This window comes from Ruditapes philippinarum, unplaced genomic scaffold, assembly GCF_026571515.1.
Source record: "Ruditapes philippinarum isolate M1 unplaced genomic scaffold, ASM2657151v2 ctg585_1_1_1_1, whole genome shotgun sequence".
Lineage (NCBI taxonomy): Eukaryota > Metazoa > Mollusca > Bivalvia > Venerida > Veneridae > Ruditapes > Ruditapes philippinarum.
The window spans coordinates 34,542-58,482 of record NW_026858107.1 but is presented as its reverse complement, the minus strand read 5'-3'; the positions used below and the strand labels follow the sequence as shown (position 1 = coordinate 58,482).

The window sequence follows — 23,941 nt, the reverse complement described above, 5'->3', positions numbered from 1 at the left end:
TGATTTCTACTAAAATAAAAAAAAACACTTAAAGTTCGAAAATCAATAAAGAATGAACAAGTATTTCTTATTATACACACGCGTGGCTCTCATTTTTCTCAAAAAGAGACTCTCTGAGGTAATGTATTTTGTCATGTTATTAGCTTAGATTTAAATGATTTGTTTCCTAGTAAAAAGTTCATCCCATTTATCAGTCTAGTTCCCGTTTATAATTCGATTTCTGACAAAATACAGTATTCACCATTCTAAGGAATAAACATTTATTTTGCAATGGATACATTATGAACGCTAAATTATGTTATTTGTTATTTTGTTATATGTGCACCTTTAAACAAACATTCTGCAAAATCAAAATCTGTGAAAGTGTTGAATTTTAAGTAAGTGACTAAACAAACTTTAAAGTCATAAAGGATCATCAACCTATCATCTAGCGATACCTGACTTAACATAACCTTATTTACAAGAGATAGATGCAAGCGTTTAAAGACCCTCTAAGAGATGATTCCAGGAGGACCAGAGATTTATTTAACATGTAATGTAGCTCAGCGCGAGGACCGACCACATACGAAGTCTTACTGGGTCATTGTCATATCGGCCAAGCTTGTCTCAGATATAGATAATACCTCAACAATATTCATACTTGCAGTTAATGTTTTTTTTTTAGTGAACAAAAAACATCTTTAAGTGCATAGCTTTTTATAAAAATGATAAAACAATGCTTTTAAATTCAGAAAACAAAATGCTTAATGTACATTTATATTTATTTCAACGTTTATTGAAAGCATCGTTTTTCATTATCCGTATGATTCTGATCTGAGCAGATATTGATAGAGAGTTCATATAAACCATCAGTAATCTTTTGATCGTCCGTTGCGTTGGCAACACGGCCTTCTTCACCATTTACATAACTTTCAGTTTTAGAGCCGGAAGTTTCAAGTTCCTGTGTTCTATTTAAGACAGATTGTCCATTCGTTTTGGACGGTGTAAAATACCGTCCAATAAATTCTTGTGCTGGTATAAGTACAGGTTTTTGTGTGCTTGTGAAAGGAAGTTCGTTCAGTTCAGAACTGATGCTTTCATTTTCACTAGTCTTAAGATCACGTGATTCTTTGGTATTATTGTTAGAACAGCAGGCTTTTTGGGAGGCCAATAGATCGTCGCATTTTGCAACGGAGCATTTTTTAGATTTAGGATGTTCTTTGAATGTACCATAGCTGTTCTGTTTATTCGACTTCTGGAGCAAGCTTGCACCACGTGTTACTGTGTCTACGTGTTTTAGAATATCTGAGCCTTCATTTTTAGTGGCATCTGAATCGTTTTTAATTGTAACTTCCAGAGCTTTTTTTAACTGCATTATGAAGGTTTTAGTTTTGATATTGGTTTTAATAACAACATTCTTTAAAAGCTCTTCAGGCTCATGGCACAAAGTGTCATTTTCCGGTATCGTGATCAGATCCGGTTTTGCAAGACTTCCGGTTCGACCATAGTTTCCGGTAGGTATTCGAGACTTCTTTACTTTTATCTTCCTTGGTTCTCCCTGGTCATTGCTATTGCAGCAGAATGGACACGCTTTCCCATTTACAATTTTACCTGTACAGACAATAAAGAAATAATATAATTTGTAATTTGTCCAGCATAAAAACAATTGTAATATTTGAGCAATACAAGAAGGCAGAGACACCAAGAAGGCCAAGGCCAATAAGGTTAAAACACCAAAGAAGGCCACAGCAGCTAAGCACAAGGAAGGTGCCAAATAATCGAAGAAGGTCAAATCTGCTAAGCCTAAGGCAGCCAAAAGGACACCAAAAAGGGCAGCAGCTAAAATACATATAAATTTTGCAAAGAATCATTCCAAAATGTATATATGTAATTATCATTAATTACCTATCTTTCTTTCGATACTTGCGCTTAAAATGTTAATAATTATAGCACAATGATGATTTATTGAGAGGGGCTGTATGCCAGTGACACTTAAAGTTTAACCATTGCCAATTTTGGACAATGGTCTCCTCATCTTTAGTTACTTTAGTCTATTTTTACTTTGTGATAACAAGCAGGTTTTTTTACAGGTGACACCCCTTGGGTTTTTTTTATAATCTATACGATGAAAATAATGATTGGACATTTAAGTGAAGACACTATGACGGCAGCATGGCCTCGTATACAAATATTGTGGGTCCGAAATTTGAAAGGTCACTTTCAAAAGACTACACTAAATGGAGCCTTTACCTATTGACTTAAGAAGAAAGTTATCATTATGTTGAGACTGTATGGGGTATTATACATGTACTAAAGCTTTTAGCGCGTTATTTCAATAAAGTAGCATTGTATAATGTAAGTCAGTTGGTTACTATGCCCACTGCCGCAACTAGGCACCGACACATACATTTACTGACATATAACAATAGGAGACTCTTACTTTGAACACTTAGAAAACCCGCTATTGCGTTGCGTACAGATGCCAGGAATTTATTTAGTGATACAACCTATGTTTTATACATACCGTATTTCTTACACAAGCAGACGTCATTTTTGACCTTTCTTCGCAAAATTAAGCGGACTTCTTCGTCTTCGTCAAAGTCTCTTTCAGGTACCTGTAATTATACATAAATATTAGTTTCAATATTGTATCATGCTCCTTTACTGATACTATGATACGGTCAGTGACAAAGTAGCAAATAAACTTACACTTTGCATAACAACAAGCCTTCTAGTAAACTTCTAGTTCATTTATCATCCAATTATTATTATTATATTCGCGTAGAACGTTTAATATGGATGTTAGTTACGTTGTTTCCTTGGTTGTCACGTGATTTATTTCTGACGTACGTTATGACGTCAGTTGTTCATAAAATAGTGACGTTCATACTTTTTTCAATGTAGACTAAACAATATTCAAAGCAAAAACTGTTAAGTTATACGTGTGATTATATTAGTTAAAATTTTATTATTTCAGGCACATTATGCTTCAGAAACAAATATTTTTTCCTTCCTCAGCAAAGGCAAACATGAGTTTTATAACATCTGAACGGTGGCTTTTCTAGAATGTTAGATGCTTATCACCAGAAGAAATGAATATGTCATAAAAGTAGCAAAATGTAAACAAAGTAGTAACAATATACTAAATGACTTTAACTGACTTAACTGTAATTGCTAAAAAGCGACAGGAGCAAATGATTGTCCATGAGTTCATATTGTCTATGAGTAATAATTATTGTTTGGAAATTATAACAAAACATTAAAAATAAAATGATTCTGTGAAATGAAAAAAAAAGCATTCCATGGACACAACGGGCCTGTAAATTATTTTCAAACACCCAAAATAAGTTAGGATATCTCAGGGTCTTTGAAAGACCCTGGATATCTGTAAAAATCACATTCTTGGAGTAAATATTTCAATGCAATAAAATTAACTTAATGTCACAGTTAGTTGACACGACATTAGGAAAAATTGATTTTGTTTTAAGTTTGTTTAAACCACATCTTTCTAATCCTACATATAACTTAACAGTGATAAAAACCTCGACTTGTTGAATATTTTTATTTAAATCCCTTGTCAAAATTCCATTAATTATCAATTTGTACATGGTATTAAGCCACATTTTATGGTTAAATACGCAACATTTTAATAAAATAAACAAATATTCAACAAACGGCCATGATTTTAAAATTTAAAACCGATAAGTGTCAGTGTCTCGTCAAGGAATTGACCAGAAACTTTAAAAAAAAAGGTCAAAGCTCTACCGTATTTTTATGATATTTTTTATTTGAATTAAAATACTTATATTTCGACCTTCAAGCGATTGTGGATAAACTGTGTCTTGATTTAAAAGCTTTCTGCTGGGTCAGAACGTCTTGTGGGGAAACGCTCAAATGTTCATATTTAGACTGTGTAAGAAAATATGTGATTTCATTTTAATAAAGGGCACGTGTGATTTTATTTCACATAAGCACGTGCGATTTTATTTCACAAAATTCACGTGTGATTAAATTTTAATACGAAGTACGAGACGGCTACTTCACATAGACAAGTAAGTGAATATTAGTTTCAATTTGGTTTGTAAGTTCATGTACATATGAAATTAAGTGTACATTTTCACCTTTATAGCGAAATATTGTCAATGTTTAACTATGTAATATTTTCTGTTTCATCTTTAAATTTAATACGTAGAAATGCAAGAGCTGTACATTTTGTATATCAATTTATGTAATCTATATAATAGCGTTTTCATCTTTACTCTCGAAATATTGCAGTAAACTGTGGTTTTATATATCAAATTAAAGTTTCACACCCACTTAACAATCTTAAATTTTCTTTGATTTAGAATGACTATGTTATGACTAATGATGTTGCAGATGGGAAATCAGGCATCGCCAAATAATAGTTTGGTTTACAGTACAATATTTCCAATTCAGCTATGTTCGTTCAAGCTAAATAATGGTCCATCCATCCTTTCGGTGGGGCAGTCGGTTCTGGTCATTGGTCTGTCACGGTGGGGGAGTCGGTACGGGTCATTGGTCTGTCACGGTGGGGCAGTCGGTACGGGTCATTGGTCTGTCACGGTGGGGCAGTCGGTACGGGTCATTGGTCTGTCAACAGTCTTGTCGTTCAAAAGATTTTTTTTAACTTCTTTACTATTTCCATAGAGTACATGCATCGGCCTAGTCAGTTAGCACACAGTTTTTCAAGAAAAAAGATACACTTAGATTGCAGTTTGTTTGTCTGTCTGTTTGTCTTTCTGTACCCCATTTTGTAATTAACGTTCTTGTTTTCAAATTCAACATATGCTTTTCGAACCCTTGCTATGTTTATATGTTCTTACCATTTCTTGAATAAATATAATAACCAGTAAAATACCAAATGAATGAAATTGTAAACAAGGGAAGTAAATGTTATCAGATATCTTACTATAGAAACAGTTTCATATGGTTTGTTTGTTTATTTGGGTTTTACGTCACACCACCACAGTATAGGTCATAATGCGACGTTCCGAGAAAGACCTCAGTGTTCCTTCCGAGCATTATTTAAGGCACAAACGGGCACCTGAGTAGAACCACCGGCGTTCCGTAAGCTAGCTGGATAGCTTCCTCACATGAAACAGTCCAAAATAAAAACAAATCCAAATCCCTGTCGGGATTCGAATTCACAGCTATGAGGGGCAGGTGCTTTGAAGTGAACGACCTTAACCACTCGGTCACGGATGCCCCAATTTCAAGTGGAAATATGCAAGCAAGAACATGTTTGGACGGTTACAATTCTAGAATATCACAAGCAACAAACACGTTCAACACTTTGCCCGGAAAACTGAAAATGTTATCTGAGGAGTGTGAAATTTTGCATGAAGCATTTTATTTTCATATTTCCCACAAAGAAAATCAATCTTAAATTACCTTATAAGGCTCCCCGCGTGGAAGTTGTTTACAGAAACCCTGCAGGTACTGCACGGAAAATATGAATTATGTAACGCATGACTGCACGAGAAATCCATGATTTATGTTGTTTTTATCAAAATTTCCCTTTAAAGCAGACGACGTTATTGAAATATTTCTCTATATATGTAATTTAAATCTCTTCTCATTTTTTGTTGTTGGCTGAATCACATTTATTTTAATTGACTTCCCACTTACAATGTAATTTCTACTTTTTCATATTTGAAGTTATTTTTTAATCACGGTTTCTAAATAGGCTGTTTCATTTCAGTTACTTCAGTGTTATACAGCAGGACTTTCTCTGAAATAAGGACATATTTAGAAAATTATTGTAACATGGAATTTGACGAAGACAAGTATAAATGATCGAGCAAAGTGTGTGCTAGGTAAGTAAAGATTGTATACATATAAAATATTAATTTTAATAAAGCATGAATACATTCAGAGTATGCGTAACATGCATACATGTCTCGCTATGAAAATGTGTTGGCTTGTTATAAAGCCGTTGTGGATGAAATGACATGCATTATAAAATACTTCTTCAAAGAAAGTCGCAGTGGCACCGCCATGGACGCCGTAGAGTGAGAACGCCACGAGGACCCCATTAACTTTTCAATGAACAAAAGAAATGCCGAGGCTTGGCGTTCTTGTACGGAATACCGTTAGGGCCATCGTGGTTATACGTTAAAATACAGAGGGCGACAATGCGACAGTGCGATGACGACAATGCGACAGTGCGATGACGACAATGCGACAGTGCGATGGCGACAATGCGATAACGCGATAGTACGATGACGACAGAGCGATAGTGTTATCGCACTGTCGCCATCGCACTGTCGCATTGTCGTCATCGCATTGTCGTACTGTCGTCATCGCATTGTCGCACTGTCGTCATCGCACTGTCGTCATCGTGTTATCGCATTGTCGACTCTCGCCTTCTGGTGGACGGTTCTAAACAGCTGGCGAATAAGCTCACGATAACACTTTCGCTTTGTCGTCATCGTACTATCGCGTTATCGCATTGTCGCCATCGCACTGTCGCATTGTCGTCATCGCACTGTCGCATTGTCGTCATCGCACTGTCGATTTGTCGTCATCGCACCGTCGCACTATCGCATTGTCGCCCTCTGTATTTTAACGTATAACCACGATGGCCCTAACGGTATGCCGTATTCTTGAGCATGGTGTCCTGGGCTAGTCACGATAGGAACTATGGTGGCTGATTCGGTACGCTTTTGTGCGTCTCGTTGCACTAGCGACAACACGACTAAGCGCCAAACGGCGCGTTGTCGTGCGGCGTGTTGTCGCGATGTCACATTGTCGCTAGGTTCAAGTTGAAGGATTGGCTTATAAGCCAAGCGACAGGACGACATCGCGACAACGCGCCGCATGACAACGTGCCGTTTGGCGTGTCGCGCTAAAGACAGGACGACAGTGCGACAACGAGCCGTTTGGCGCTTTGACGTGTTGTCGCTAGCGACAGGACGACAAGACGACAGTGCGACAATGCGTAGTTTGGCGCTTTGTCGTGTTGTCGCTAGCGCCAACAAAAGCATACCAAATCAGCCACAATAAGGAAGACCTTGAACACGCCATACACGTACTATGTATAGGATGACTTTACAGCGTGTTTATTACATGTATGGTGATTTTACCGACAATGAAGATAAACTATGGTTTTTTACTTCGCATGCAACTAGTCATTGTTTTTTAAAGTCGACCTCCCATGAAAGATAATGTAAAACATTTCTGTTGTTTTTTTCCCCAACACTATGGGTACTTTCTGATGGCACAACATACTAGTATTCATGTTGGTGATGACTATCTTATGTTGCTATACTCCGTCACTTCAAAATATACCACGGTAAGTTAATTACCGCGCGGTATATATTGTGGTTAGGTAACCGCGCGGTTTCTTTGTGAACCCCACAAGAATACCTTAAAGTCAAGAACGCACTAAACTTCCAATAAAGTCTCGTCTAAACACCCAGAAAACAATAACAACGACGGTTTGGGTCGGAATTATATAGGTTTATTTGTAAGTTTGTAAAAAACACTACAACAAAAACACATTTTAATGGTAATAAATCTATTTCAAGGATTGGCGCGACACCACGCGTTACCACATTTCACGTTACATACAATGTACTGTAACTCGTAACAAGGTTAGCTTTTAAAAAAGCTAGTAGCGACTCGCTTCGTAATTTTTTTCCAGGGGTGCGTTTAAATGTAAAAATGACAGTTCTGTTAGCTGAAGAGACTTGAGCGAACATCAAAATAAAAGTGATGGAAGCCAGTTCTCTCAGTTTAACAAAGAGGAATATGAGTATATATGAAGATGCATGTAAACAGATAAAATGAAGTCCCTATGTCTATGCACATTTACTGTATGACCTGTTGACCTTGACCAAATAAGTGTTAGATAGGTAGAATTCATACTTTTAGATGTCTTTTTATACGAAGTTCAGTTGTAATATATTATTTAGTATTGGAATGAGTGACAGACACAAGTCCTAAAGTAAACACATGTTGTCAATCAATTCAGCCAGAAAAGCCGGGATCCTATTAAAAATATAGGGATCCCGGAAATTGACCAGTCTAAGATGTTTTTCAGATAAGCCGGGATCCTATTAAAACATATAGGGATCCCGGGAATTGACCAGTTAGAGAATATAGTTTTCAGAAAAGCCGGGATCGTATTAAAATATAAAGAGATCCCAGGAATTGGCCAGTTCAAGAATATAGTTTTCAGAAAAGCTGGGATCGCATTAAAACATAAAGGGATCCCGAGATTTGACCAATTCAAGAACGTAGTCTTTGATTTTTCCAATTAATTCGGCATATAATTATAAGTATTGTGATTTCCGCATTTTAAGTTTGTTAATAAATAGCTCTAAATATATTTATATCCTAAGTTTAATTAATTTAACGTTCATTACATACAATAAAAAAAAACTTAACGTTTAATGGCCTTTCATTACGACAATAATCAACACAAATATAGTGTATTTGTTTTTCCTTTATATCTTATACGATCCCGGATCCCGGCCAGTCCCAGTCCCAGCCAGTCCGGGCGTCCCGGATCCCGGCCAGTAAATATATACACTATAAATACCGGAAAAGATAAAATGACCGGAAAAAAGGAAAAAGAAAAAAAATGCACAGAACCAGATGTACACTTATGTTAATTAACCAAACGAAAACTTACTACAGAGGAACAGCTAGGTGAGATCGCTAAATCAAAAGTCAGTGTAAATATGATTTATTGAAAAGAATTCATGAAAACAAACATTTTAATCATCAGTATATCTTTGCGCTCAAAATAATACTTGCTGCTTTTTAAAAATGGCGTGAAAATTGAAGGTTTTTTGACGCTATGTAAGATAAAATTTGATTGGTTAAATAATTTTTGATCCTAGCCCTGATAGATAAATTCTGTAGAAAGCTGGAAGCCAAGCTTCGATTGAATTTTTGGATGGATTCGGAGTTTTAGGTTGTTTCTCAGTAAAATCCTACCGTAATACCGGCTCGCCGTGGCGAGCCGGCATAAAACGATCAAATTATATCAAAATTAAGTCTGCGAAAATTTGTATGAGAGAGGACATAAAGAAATGTGTCATAGTAGATCTATGTTACCATCTAGAAACATAGAAATATTGAAATTTAACAAGATCATATGGACGAACAAATATCTTTTATTATTTAATTTTATCCATGAAATATATACGGAATATTATGTTGTAGTAGCTTTCTGAGGCTTTGTATTTTTCTACGAGCAGCGGTGGAAAATTGATATCCCGCGAGACCGAAGGTCGAGCGAGATATCAATTTTCCAACGTTGCGAGTAGACAAATACATAGTCTCAGAAAGCTACTATAACATAATTTTCCTTTTATCATATACCTTTTCGTTTTATTCAGAAAATGAAATGTAGTTGTCAAGAAATAAATTCATGACTGACGGATGAATACGTAATTCTTGCAAACCGGCCACGCCTTTAATAATTTTGGTTCCCGTTTTCAAATGCAACGTTATACAAAGCTAAGATCGGAACCAACGTCAAAAATAGTCCGGCACTTCCATATATGGTACCGTATTTGTCACTAACATAATACGGAAATTTCTATCCGTTGAAGCGTATTTGCGCTTCAATATTTGCGTGTATTTTAGGAGAAAATTTATAGGTATATAATAAGGTGCTTTATCACACACCCGTGCCGATTTTGCGACTCCGTAAATATGGTATTGCACGGCTGTGCATATATTTTGACGTGACGTCATTAGCGTTATACAAACATAGTGTAAAGACGCGCTAAATGTTAGCGTTAAACTATAGGCGCGTCAATGAAAAAATTAATGACTCTTATTGCACTTTAAACGGTCTTTATTTTGGGTATGTGATAAATAGAATATTAAATTCGTGTAAGTTCATTACTGAATTTATTGCACTCGTTGAATTAAATTATATTATGCTCGCCAGAGGCTCGCATAATATAATTTTTATTCAACTCGTGCAATAATTTTAGTATTGAACTTACACTCATTCAATATCCTATATTTATTTAATTTTACCCATGAAATATGGTGAAAGTGGGCGGAGTCAAAACTCATATTTATTCAAAGGGACTTCTTTCGCCATTTTGTTTGAAAAATCTGATATATACAAAGCAACTTTTTGTTGAATTTCGTTTTGAAAACTATCTAGAATGATAGAAAATGGTCTAACTAAGAAAATAAATCCGAAACCAATATCTTTAATTCAGTCATTAACGCTGTTCAGGCGTTTAAAGGGTTGTTTACGTGACGTCACAATATAGCGCCACATATCGCGTGCAAAACAAGACGCATCTATATTACTGCTCGCTGTACAATTGCAGTTGCGTAGCAAGCAAGGGGGTTCGTAACCATTTTTCTTTGATAATTAAATTAAATAAAAAGGTTATTTTTTCGTTTTTCGTGAAATATGGTATATATTTTCACGAAACATCATAAAATGCCACATATTTTCATGATTCGTGAAAATATATTCCATATTTCACGAAAAACAAAAAAATATCCTCTTAGGGTTTGTTAAAATTTTCATGCAACGAATATATTTTAAGCCTGTTAAGAAGTGTAGTATTAAGTCGTGTCAGTGACTGTTAGGATTATAGTTAGATCAGTCATGAGCTAATCTTTTGTAGTTTAGACATAAGCCAGTCTTATGTAGGTTAATCATGAGCTAGTATTTCGTAGGTTAGTCATAAGCTAGTGTTTTACAGGTTAGACATAAGCTAGTCTTTTGTAGGTTAGACATAAGCTAGTCTTGTGTAGGTTAGTCATAAACTAGTTTTTGTAGGTTAGTCATGAGCTAATCTTTTGTAGGTTTGACATAAGCTAGTTTTTTGTAGGTTATTCATGTGCTAGTCTTTTGCACGTTAGTCATAAGCTAGTCTTTTGTAGGTTAGACATAAGCTAGTCTTTTGTAGGTTAGTCATAATTTAGCCAGTCTTTGTAGGTTAGACATAAGCTAGTCTTTTGTAGGTTAGACATAAGATTGTCTTTTGTAGGTTAGTCATAAGCTAGTGTTTTGTAGGTTAGTCATGGGCTAGTGTTTTGTAGGTTAGTCATGAGCTAGTCTTTTGTAGGTTTGACATAAGCTAGTCTTTTGTAGGTTAATCATGAGCTAGTCTTTTGTACGTTAGTCATAAGCTAGTCTTTTGTAGGTTAGACATAAGCTAGTCTTTTGTAGGTTAGTCATAAGCCAGTCTTTGTAGGTTAGACATAAGCTAGTCTTTGGTAGGTTAGACATAAGCTAGTCTTTTGTAGGTTAGTCATAAGCTAGTCTTTTGTAGGTTAGTCATGAGCTAGTGTTTTGTAGGTTAGTCATAAGCTAGTCTTTTGTAGGTTTGACATAAGCTAGTCTTTTGTAGGTTAATCATGAGCTAGTCTTTTGTACGTTAGTCATAAGCTAGTCTTTTGTAGGTTAGACATAAGCTAGTCTTTTGTAGGTTAGTCATAAGCCAGTCTTTGTAGGTTAGTCATGAGCTTATCTTTTGTAGGTTTGACATAAGCTAGTCTTTTGTAGGTTAATCATGAGCTAGTCTTTTGAACGTTAGTCATAAGCTAGTCTTTTGAAGGTTAGACCTAAGCTAGTCTTTTGATGGTTAGTCATGAGCTAGTTTTTGTAGGTTAGTCATGAGTTACTTCTTGTAGGTTAGTCATGAGTTAGTCCTTTGTTGGTTAGTCATGAGCTAGTCATGTCATAATAGACTGTCAATGAAGTTTAGACATTAGTAACCGATTGCTTATGAAGTATTGTTATGTGCTAGTCCATTTAGGTTATTCCTGTAGTTAGACATGTGCTTGTCATTTGTATAATAGTCATATGCTATTTTGTACCTGCATAAATATTCTTTTATTATTGTTCTAGTGGCTTGTCAATAAATGTTAGACATGTGTTAATTGATTGTCAGTTAAAGGAAACCATGTGCTAGTCATCTGTCAGTGATGGTTATAAAGTATATAAGTGTTATGATATTGTTTCCTTTTAAGAGAAAAGTGACTCTTAAATCCTCTAATCCAATGTTCAGTCACCCCAGGTAAGATTGTTTAAACTCCCACTTTTAGTACATTTATAAATGTAATTTAAATATTTTACGAGGCTGATAGATATCAGTGACGTTGGTGGGGTAAATTACCGCAAGTCATCCAAACAATTTAATGTTCAAACAAATTACATAAGATAGCTTGTTTTTTGCAGTACAATATTGTAGTACATTTTATAACAAGCACGTGTCAAAAATACATTAACAACATTTACAAAAACTTTTCGGGCCCTTAATTTTCTGTCAATTCTCGGATAAGGAATAATCGTCCAGATAATCCGATGGCATAAAATCTTCACCCCGGAATTTTGCATTTTTCCATTTTGACAAATTAATAAATACTGCTGTTTATGGTTTCAGGATTCAAACTATATTGCCGTTAGTTAAATTTTGCCTTCCTATGTTTGTATATATAGTATCTTATTAATGAGCGTGGTAAATTGTGTGCATGATTGCAGCTGGACAATTTTGCTAAATTTTGATAATGTTGGCCGCACCTGAAAGGGAAGTAACTTGCTACTGCATAATTGTGAAAAATAATTTTGGATTACCTCCCTTAGGTTTAGATTCTATTCACGCTGAATAAGAAAAACGCTTAAAACTGTATCAAACTCGTTTCTTGTGCATGATGTAACGTTGATTAATAAAGTCGCATTCATATTGTAGTTCATTGACATTGTGATATGAATTTGTGTTTTACGTGACACAAACAACCGTTTTGTGAAAATACAACACGTTTTGTTACTTGGATCAAATAAGCTTCGCTAGAAAATCTTGTCAGTTTGGAGCTATTACAGACAAAGATTGCTGGATTTATATGAACTCTAAAACTGATTAAAGACAATTCTTAAATATTTAAAACAAGACAGCTAGGTAAAATGCTTAATAATGCACTGACTATGCTATGGCACTATTACTAAGCTTCGAGCTTGAACAACGCGGCGATATACGAACAGTTTTATTTATCACTATATACAATAAGTTACAATAGATGAAACTGGAGGCTTGTAGTCTGATCGAAATATATTTGCCGATTTAGATCTGAAATTGTGGCATTTTGACAGTTTTGTATAAATTTGAATAATAAATTGTTGACCTTTTTGTTCTTTGATGATAGCGTTCGTGTGCCGCCGTTGCATGTTAGTATAAGAACGCCCTCTAGCGGTCAGCATTATATTACAAAAAATGTTACAAACTCCCCTATGTTTCTAATTGAACGAAATTTTTTCAAAACCAAATAGGTCTCTTTGAAAGTATCAATAAAAAATTTTTTTTAAAAAAAGATTTGTAGCAATTCTTTCAGAAAAACGGGGCTTTTAAATTTATTTATCTTGTAAAAAGAAATTTATTTATTAAATTTTCATATTTGTAGTGCCATACTAAAACAATCGTAAAACGCTCAAAAGTCTATACGTGCTTTGTTTCAAACTTTGTGTGCTTTAACTTTATCTTAAAGTCTTTTATTTTATATAATTTTGGTTTTAGTTACAACTGCAAAGGCTTCAGACAATGCAAATATGTTAACTGTTTCGGTAATTGTAACAATAAACACAGTTTGACATTGTCTTTCTTAAGTTTCAAATTTCAATTGAATAAATCAAATATAGGTCACCTAAACTACTAATATATGCCTAATTAAATACTTAATTTGGAATCAACTTGTCCGTTGCTAATTACCATTGTTCTTGAAAACAATGGACGGATTTTTGCTGTCCCGATAGTGTACGGAGTTATTGATATGATTTTTCCATGGTTCATGGTGTAAACCTTGTTCTGCCTATCTCTTCATATGTTCATTTATTTATCTTTCTGTCTATCTTTCACGGGTGCAAGGAGGATGGGTGGTGTGCCGATATCCACCATTGTTCTGAGTGACATTCTCTCCTTATCGTTAAAATCCGAGGAAATCCGATCACATTTTCATTTCCGGGTCATTACATTCTATAAATGAAATTTGCTTGAGTTTTGATTTTTAAAGATTGAACTATGTAGAGATTTTTTGACATGACGTTTTTTTTTTTCAATTATTCTTAAATATCAATATATGTTAATTAGATGGGAATAATGAAGATGCTGTTAGATTGATCTGAACTTGTTTAATGGAATTGACCTGCCTGAATTTTGTAATTTTGAATCGTGTGGTCCGGCTGCACGATTTATTCATATATCTGCGGGAAAGGTTAGACATTACCGCAGCTTGCACTGAATTTTTTTTTCAACATTTAACAGTTAACACTGCATGTGATAGGGGTTACTTTGTGAAGGAACACTTTTGGCATGAAATTGTACATCGCCTGAATTGGAAATTATTAAAATCAGCTTATTAAACAATTGCATTGTAATTTACTTTGAAATGTAAAATGTGCATTTTTCTGTACAATACCATTTTGATTTTTCTCAGCAGAATTATTTCATATTGCACTCATAATGTTTTTTTTTCTGTAAAAAGTAGTAAATTAGCAAGGTACGTATAATCAGCGAATTTCCATGTGAATTCATACGTATGATTATTTTCTTTTTGCTGATTTTCATGTGCAATATTTCTATGCGTATGATTTTCACATGTATTGTGCAGAATTCACACGTGTATAGTTACATGTACAGAATATTCACGTGTATATACATGTGAAGGGATTCCATGTGGAGGGTTTTCACGTGTAGTAATTTGCAGAATTCCCCTGTGTAGCCAAGTGCAGGGTTTCCATATGTAGCCATATGCAGAGTTTCCATTTGTAGGCATGTACAGGGTTTCCATGTGTAGTCAAGTGTAGGGTTTCCATGTGTAGCGAAGTATAGGGTTCCCATGTGTAGCCAAGTACAGGGTTTCCATGTGTAGCCAAGTGCAGGGTTTCTATGTGTAGCCAAGTGCAGAGTTTCCATTTGTAGCTCTGTACAGTGTTTCCATGTGTAGGCATGTTAAGGGTGTCCATGTGTAGCCATGTTTAGGGTTTCCGTGTGTAGCCAAGTGCAGGGTTTCCATGTGTAGCCAAGTGCAGGGTTTCCATGTGTAGTCAAGTGCAGGGTTTTCATGTGTAGCCAAGTGCAGGGTTTCCATGTGTAGTCATGTACAGGATTTCCATTTGTAGCTCTGTACAGTGTTTCCATGTGTAGGCATGTTAAGGGTGTCCATGTGTAGCCATGTTTAGGGTTTCCGTGTGTAGCCATTTGCATGGTCTTCATGTGTATACATATGCAGGGTTTCCATGTGTAGCGGTGTGCGTAGCCATGTGTAATATGTGTACATGAGTAAACATCAAAAACAATCTAATGTAAAGTATTCAGCACGTTTAAGCAGATATAAAATCTTCAAATGAAAAAAATGTGTCATGCGATCCTATATATACAAATAAACTGCATATGTGGGACGCATATGTCAAATTGTCTCTAACATATATTTTGTCAAACGATATATTAAAAACGTTGGACAGTTTCGCAGGAGACGCATGCTTGTATGACTTTGTATAATGATGGTTATGGTAATGAAATTTTACATAATAACAACTAAAATATCTCCGTCAATACAGAATTAAGAACAAACTAATCAATAAAAATAATTGCCATAAAAAATGAAAAACAGCTGTTTCTCCAGAGCTATCTGATATATTTGCCATATGATTTACATTACGTTAAATAACGGTATGTTTATATTGTATATCAAATAAATGAATATTTTTCATCCACGAACATACATTACAGTAATGTATTATTTCTGATTCAATGTCGATTTGTCAGAACAAGTTAAGGTGTTCCTTCCATCGACAAGTCGTACTAGTTCGGCAAACTTCGTAGCTTTCCGTATCGTACACAAGTACTTATACAAACTCATATTTCTTGCTACGTTTAGGTAGCACTCCACACTAAATTTCAAGTTTCTGCCGTCAATGTCCTACAAGCAATATGTCTAATAAATCTGATCCCAAACTACACAACCTGGAAAAAGAAAACACATTTTGTTAAGAACATATATGTCATAACATTGCAAATCTGTAATGAAATCATCCCATGTGCAACAGTCAGGCAGTTAAAAAAATTCCAATTCATTCCGTAAAAGCCAAAAATCTATAGTGGTCCGAGACCCAAAACAACATTTTTCGTCCCTCCGGCAAAAAATACCTGCAAATATACGGACTACAGAAACTCTGTCACTGCTTTAGCCACTCCCTAAGCATGCAAACTATCACAAAGAAATAGGTGCTTGGCCTTGTAGATTTTTTGCTATTGCTGAAAGTTTGTACCCCCCTGTAAAATCACTTGTTTTCACCGAGCATGCTGTTTAAAAGCAATGTTTACAAACAATGGCGGCCTTGACATCTATAATAAACAGCATGTTATTTCTAACCATGTTTTCGAATTTGCCAATGATCATATTACATGTAACAAAAACAAATTTCATGCTGAAAATGCATTTTAAAGACAACCAGTCATTTAAATCCACAATAGTCACTATATCCATGAAATCCTCCCTGGCCATTCGAAGCTGTGACTTCATTTAGTGTGGTGTGCTGCCTTACAAGGAGTTAGGCATTTATATTTGAAAGCGTTGCGATGACATGTAATTTTGTTACTCATGGTCATGTTGATTATATACATACCTGATTATCACGGGGGAGGAAGTGTTACACGAAGGATGGAGTTCTTATGATAACTTGTTTGGAGTTCTTATGATAACTGTCACGGAGTTCCTGGAAAATGTTACGGATTTCTGTGGAAAATTTCTATATACTTGGAGAACTCGCCTAAAAATGGTTATTTTTAACTTTAAATGGGGAGTTTGAGGTGCTAAATTAAACTTTGATAATTAAGCTTGCCCTACATATTGTATTTTGTTTCAGAAAAAATCTTTTAGTCCATATTTTGTCGCCTTTTTTAAAAAAATCTGCAAGTTTTGAGAAAAATTACCAAATTACTTGCTAATTCGTACATATTGACCTTTTCATTTGTGATCTTCTTCGTTGCTATACTTAATTACCTAATTATTATGGAGAGCTGCAAACATAAAGCCCGGGCTAATAGATTTATACCCGATTTTTCAAATGTTACGGAGTTCTTGCGATAACTCAAAATATGTCCTGGAGTTCTTATGATAACTTTTGTTACTGCCAGTGTGTTTTTGTGCTTAATCACGGCGCGTTTAAGCGTATTTTATTAGACAATAAGTGTGTAAATCATTATGAAGCATAGTACGCTTATCATTTGCACAAAAATTTGGTTATATAACGTTGGTTTTGATCGTGTTTTTCAGTTCAAGAGATATTTTTCTTACCTCCGTTTCTTGTGTTTTTTGTGTTTGTTTTGGTCTTTTTTGTGTGTGTTTTTTTATATTTTATTGGAATGACTGTAAACATACTTGATTTAGAGCATTTACTTACAGGATAAAAATACGCTTTGAATCATGATTTCGTCATATATACATTATTCCTGGCAGTTTTAGAGAACATTAAGTAACTATGCTATCGGTATGCATGTAAATGGTTTTCAGCAAAATAGGAGGTAGTATGCACTACCTTTATCTAAATTTAATGAGGTGTGTTGGGTGTCGTCTTTATGTTTCAACGGGTCTTTCAATTTCTAAAAGGTATCAGTTTTTGTCATAGAAACTTATAAAGTTCTATGACAATGATCACGGTGCATATCCATATCTGTACCCTCTTTGCGAAATCTGCTCAAACGGTACCCTCTTCGAACATGCACAGGTCATTCTCTGCTAAAAACAAACCAGCGATGGATAACAATCCAGTAAAATTTCATTGTAATAAGGAAAGGAGGTATGACACGTAGAAAAGATGTATACCACGGAACACTAGAATGTTTTAATTATGTGCTGCTTTGTCATGTGCACGTTTTTCATGTACTGCAAATTCACAATAAGCTACAAAAAATCGACATGTCTTGCCTCGCCCATCACATCGACATATTTTTTCGGGCTGAAATGAACCTATGGCTTGATTATATATGCATCACACATATTTAATATGTTCACATACATATCATCTTCGGACAAATGGCAGTATATTGTCAAAAATAAATGGAAAATTCATAAAAACACCCTACTTTCGGTTTTGCAGCGGCACAGGCTACCTCTCTTCATTTGAATTTTTATATCACAGGTACCCTCTCATTTTTGAACACATAGGTACCCTCAAAGCACGACATATGCTTTTATTTGCGTTAATCTTTAAGTATGTATGTAATATTTCTTACTTATATATAAATATTACATACTTAGCGATTAACACATAAAAGTATTTGTCGTGCTTTGAGGGTACCTATGTGTTAAAAAATGAGAGGGTACCTGTGACATGAAAATTCAAATGAAGAGAGGTAGCCCGTGCCGCTGCAAAACCGAAAGTAGGGCGTTTTTATGAATTTTCCATTTATTTTTGACAATATACTGCCATTTGTCCGAAGATGATATGTATATAAACATATTAAATATGTGTGATGCATATATAATCAAGCCATAGGTTCATTTCAGCCCGAAAAAATATGTCGATGTGATGGGCGAGGCAAGATATGTCGATTTTTTGTAGTTTATTGTGAATTTGCAGTACATGAAAAACGTGCACATGACAAATCAGCACATAAATGAAACATTCTAGTGTTCCGTGGTATACATCTTTTCTACGTGTCATACCTCCTTTCCTTATTACAATGAAATTTTACTGGATTGTTATCCATCACTGGTTTGTTTTTAGCTGAGCATGACCTGTGCATGTTCGAAGAGGGTACCGTTTGAGCAGATTTCGCAAAGAGGGTACAGATATGGATATGCACCGTGATCATTGTCATAGAACTTTATAAGTTTCAATGACAAAAACTGATACCTTTTAGAAATTAAAATACCTGTTGAAACATAAAGACGACACCCACCTCATTAAATTTAGATAAAGGTAGTGCATACTACCTCCTATTTTGCTGAAAACCATTTACATGCATACCGATAGCATAGTTACTTAATGTTCTCTAAAACTGCCAGGAATGATGTATATATGACGAAATCATTATTCAAAGCGTATTTTTATCCTGTAAGTAAATGCTCTACATCAAGTATGTTTACAGTCATTCCAATAAACTATAAAAAACAAACACACAAAAAGACCAAAACAAACACAAAAAACACAAGAAACGGAGGTAAGAAAAATATCTCTTGAACTGAAAAACACGATCAAAACCAACGTTATATAACCAATTTTTGTGCAAATGATAAGCGTACTATGCTTCATAATAATTTACACACTTATTGTCTAATAAAATACGCTTAAACGCGCCGTGATTAAGCAAAAAAAACACACTGACAGTAACAAAAGTTATCATAAGAACTCCAGGACATGTTTTGAGTTATCGCAAGAACTCCGTTACATTTGAAAAATCGGGTAAAAATTTATTAGCCCGGGCTTCATGTTTGCAACTCTCCATAATAATTAGGTAATTAAGTATAGCAACGAAGAAGATCACAAGTGAAAAGGTCAATATGTACGAATTAGCAAGTAATTTGGTATTTCTTCTCAAAACTTGCAGATTTTTAAAAAAGGCGACAAAATATGGACTAAAAGATTTTTTTCTGAAACAAAATACAATATGTAGGGCAAGCTTAATTATCAAAGTTTAATTTAGCACCTCAAACTCCCCATTTAAAGTTAAAAATAACCATTTTTTAGGCGAGTTCTCCAAGTATATAGAAAAGTTTTCCACAGAAATCCGTAACATTTTCCAGGAACTCCGTGACAGTTATCATAAGAACTCCAAACAAGTTATCATAAGAACTCCATCCTTCGTGTAACACTTCCTCCCCCGTGATTATATTAAGATCCGGAAACTGGCGAAATATTCCGGAATTACACGAAATCATGATGAACGCTGTAAACTAGTTAAACAAACATCTGTTTTAATCCTTTGAGATATATTTGAACATTAATTAGACATTTGAAACACATTTAACCAATTATTCCTGGAAAAGAAGTTATATATGTCTAGGTGAAAGTGATATCACTACCACCGCTGTAGGTCAATCCCCTCCTAACACAGGTGCTTAGAAATGCGAAAGTCATGTCTGATTATAAAATTAAATGAAGAAATAGAAAGAATAATGAGTACGTATTCAAGAACATCTGTAATCGTCTGCACATGGGATCATCTCTTGAACAAGTTAGAATAAGCTAACCTAGCTAAAATGAGTTTAAAAACAAACACATTTTTCTTCAAAAGATATATTTTGTTTTTTGTTGTTTATGATTACTGAATATTTATACAAATGACACGAAATTAAGGTATATATGAAATTTATAAAAAAAATGTTGTTTTTTTCGTCTTTTGATGTTTCTTGTGTCAGAATGTAACAATTTATCTTTTTTAGAAAAATATACAAAAATGAATGAAAATAGATAAATTGATCTATTAAAGTACAGTACATGTATTTAGTTTTAGAGGCTTTAACAAAAGAATTTGTCTATTTGTAAAAGTGCAGATATACAGATGTAATTGTCAGTTCATTCGTGGTGGGTCGTTATGCTATTTTAACTCATATCGTTAAAAGATAAACAAGTAACTGACAATAGGCTGACAAAAGTGTCTTTTGTAATTTAAGGATCTTCGACGTAGATTCTTCTCACTAATTATTTACTATATTATGAGACCTGTCAACTATCCGACAAGTTTACAACCTGTGATCCTTGATAACAATCAAGCAGATTCAATTTGTGTAAGATAATTTTCGATTTTTGGCAGTTTTTGACAACAGACGTTTTTTTTCAGTAGCGGAAGATAAATATTGGCGAATCCAAAAAATAAAAGAAGCGCTGTCGTCTCGTTGTACGGGGCTGAGATTTTGATCAAAATTATGTAATCGGGCGTACACTATGTGAATTGCGTAACAAAAATATATTTAAAAATGAGCAATATTTGTCGCAATGGTTAGGAGGAATTATTCATACGTGAATTTATTACTGCATAAGTTATGAGATTGAAAAATGCGTATAGATATGTCGGTTATTAAATGTGTACGATTTATTTTGCAAAGAAAATGAAAGTGAAAAAAAAGAGAAGAAAATTTATTTGAAGATTAATGGTGCGATGTTTCTAAATGTTTAAAACCAAGTAACCGTGAACATATCTTCAGTTGTTGTACATAGAATGTTTTCAATGATATCTATTTTCAAATATTCGATTTTCATAACTCGTAAAATGTGCAGTAAAATTGCTGTAAATATAATTGCAATTCATCCTCCTATAATGTGCAAATGACAGGTGACTTTTATTTATCATTTTACAAAAAGAAATATTTAACAATTCACATGTTTTGACATTAGATGAGAAAATGAAATTTGTGTTTATGTGAACCTTTTTTACGCCTTGATTTAATTTCATATTTGATTCCGTGAACGCTTCGTGATAAATTTGTTTTAGATTACCAAAAAGTAAAAACAAAAATGCAGAAGATAGCATCTTAACTGTGATTTTCTTTTAAAATATGTAAACAACAACGTGTGTAAACCGTGCACGGTGGTTAAGGACAAAAAGGGGACCGGTGGCCTAGTAATACTTTGATTTAAACATATTTATTTAAGCTTTTGTAAAACAAGTTTCTGCAACTAAAATTAATGACTTTCGAGTCTGCTTACTGGAACTAACCAGTACTTGTGTCATATGAAGAAACATGGCATTGACCCGAGTAGGGCTCGAACCCATGATCTTTGCGTTGAGAGGCAGATACCTTATCTACTAGGTCTAGTGGTAGGGGTGTCGGCTGCTTTACAGTCCAGCAGTCGTATACATGTACTAGTATTCAAGTCATATTAGGTTTTCGGCAATGTTTTTTCATTAGACACCGGTGCTGGTTAGTCCATCTTTATAATTCATATAGGCTAAGAGGTTAGGGTTAACTTAAGTTTCATTTTAATCGAGTTAAAATACATAATTATTTTTAAACTAAGCTTCTATCTTATATTTACTACTGAAAGAAAAGAACATTTTTTTCTGCAACTCGTAAAGACACAAGTGAATTGATTTATTAGTTTTTCCTCAAGAAACAGTAAACCTTTGACTGGCAGGTCAATAACATCTTTTAAATAATTCAGAAAAAATCATTCAATCAGAGTAGGACGATTTGACCCCATTTGTTATTTCAACATGTTTACATATTATCATAACGCTGAAAAAGTCAACATTTTAACATAATTGTGGTAAAACTTCATGTCATTTGCTACCTTTTGAGTAGACTCATTTGCATAAAATTTTACGCTTATTTGAAAACATTTTAGATTAAAGACGATATTTAAACAAATTTCACCCATCCCTATGAACGTTACTCAAGGAATGGCATGCTTCATGTACTTGAATGTATAGTTTTCGCATCTGTTACGTCGTTGTCATAAGTATAGATAACGGTGGTTAGTCTGACTTCTTGACCAATAGAAAAACACTCTTAAATATTTGTCATATATCTTACTTTAAGGCACATAATGTCTCAGAAACAAAATCAATTTTTACGTCTTTATAAATGCAAATATGAATTTTTAAATGTTTAAATAATGGTTTAAGAGAAACATTAGATGCTTATTACCTGAAGAAAGTAGCGATAAATGTGAAAAAAATGTCATTAAAGTAGCAAAATGTATACAAAGTAGTATTTTGACTTCCATACAAAATACTAATTTACTATGATGGCACTTATTACCGATAAGTAGCATATGAAAAGAATGCTTCAGGTAATTGACCAGTGATTAAGTTTTTGGATACTATAAAAGTACACCACAATTAAAAAAGCTTTTGAGAGATAAATTAATTAAAGCATTTCTTATGCATAATGGGCCTTTAACTTGAATCAAATGGAAAATCTTCACATATTGTTGATATAATAGACAGACCCACTTCACGTGATATTTAAACTTTATAAATGACACAAAAACAACACTAGTAGCAAGGGAGGTAAATGTTATATATGTTTTAAGAATTATCTTTCTTGATATGAATTCTTACATGTAATTATATATTGTAAACACGCGAATTACGTGTTTACAAGTATTGGTCTTGTTTCCTCAAATACACGTGAATTATACCTGTTTTCGGTTTATGATTATTTTTGTTGCCCGCATTTTTAAAATGTTATTAGTTTGACAACAATCAAATTCGTTCTTACGCATAACACCGTGAAACAATGCATTTTTGTCATGTCCTTGAAGCGTTTTGATTTTCAACAAATCACTTTCTACAGATATTGTACCTAGCACCGTGTGACTTAACAATGTTAAGTTTATTTATTTCTTTTTTAATTACCATTCAGAAAACGATAAAAACAATGCGACTTTTTTCATTCATTTCAGTTTCAGTGTGAGAATGGCTTATATAAGGTTTATGTGTTTACATTTTATTTGATTGGCGGTAAAGATCAAAAGAGATCAAAGTAAGAATAAAAAAGCCGCTAGTACTTTTCTTTATGATAGTTAAATGTACCATGCTCCGCTCTCCCCCAGCCTAAGGAATAAAAAACTGATTTTTTATTATTTTAATTTTTAAGGAAGATTTATTTACCACCAACATATGAGTACTATTTGTGATCGGAGGCCTTTTTACTTTTATTTTGAGCTATGAATTATTTTTTTGTGACTTTTATCACCCACATTACATACATAGAATTAGATATAATTCCTTTCCTCTGAACTATTTTTTTGTTTATAAGGAACATGGGTTTTCTTTCTCTTCTGTGGTCGAAATTACTGATTTGTTATTTAAGATTAATAAGAAACTACTTACAAATTTTCAACACTGTGTTTATGTAACAGCTATATTGGTTAATCTGGAGGATGCATTTTCCCGCCATTGTTCACTAAAATTTATCAACTTCTCCTCATGGACCACTTGAGTCCACGGCTGAGTATACATGGTGCTTGTCATATTTGTCTCAATGGTAACAACTTCTAACTGACAGA

General features: G+C 34.1%; 1 protein-coding gene across 1 annotated transcript; it reads right to left on the bottom strand.

Annotated features, from left to right (window-relative positions):
- Positions 1-747: 747 nt before the first annotated feature.
- LOC132752130 (uncharacterized) lies at positions 748-5,441 on the bottom strand. The gene is made up of 3 exons (XM_060742414.1): positions 5,392-5,441; positions 2,504-2,594; positions 748-1,590 (listed from the first exon to the last, which is right to left on the bottom strand). The coding sequence occupies exon 3, from the start codon at positions 1,352-1,354 to the stop codon at positions 773-775; it is 582 nt and encodes a 193-aa protein (XP_060598397.1). The 5' UTR covers positions 1,355-1,590; positions 2,504-2,594; positions 5,392-5,441; the 3' UTR covers positions 748-772.
- Between the last annotated feature and the right edge of the window lie 18,500 nt (positions 5,442-23,941).

Bases quoted from the DNA above. Each gene is read 5' to 3' on its own strand.
- LOC132752130 (XM_060742414.1), bottom strand. From the start codon at position 1,354: ATGCAGTTAAAAAAAGCTCTGGAAGTTACAATTAAAAACGATTCAGAT.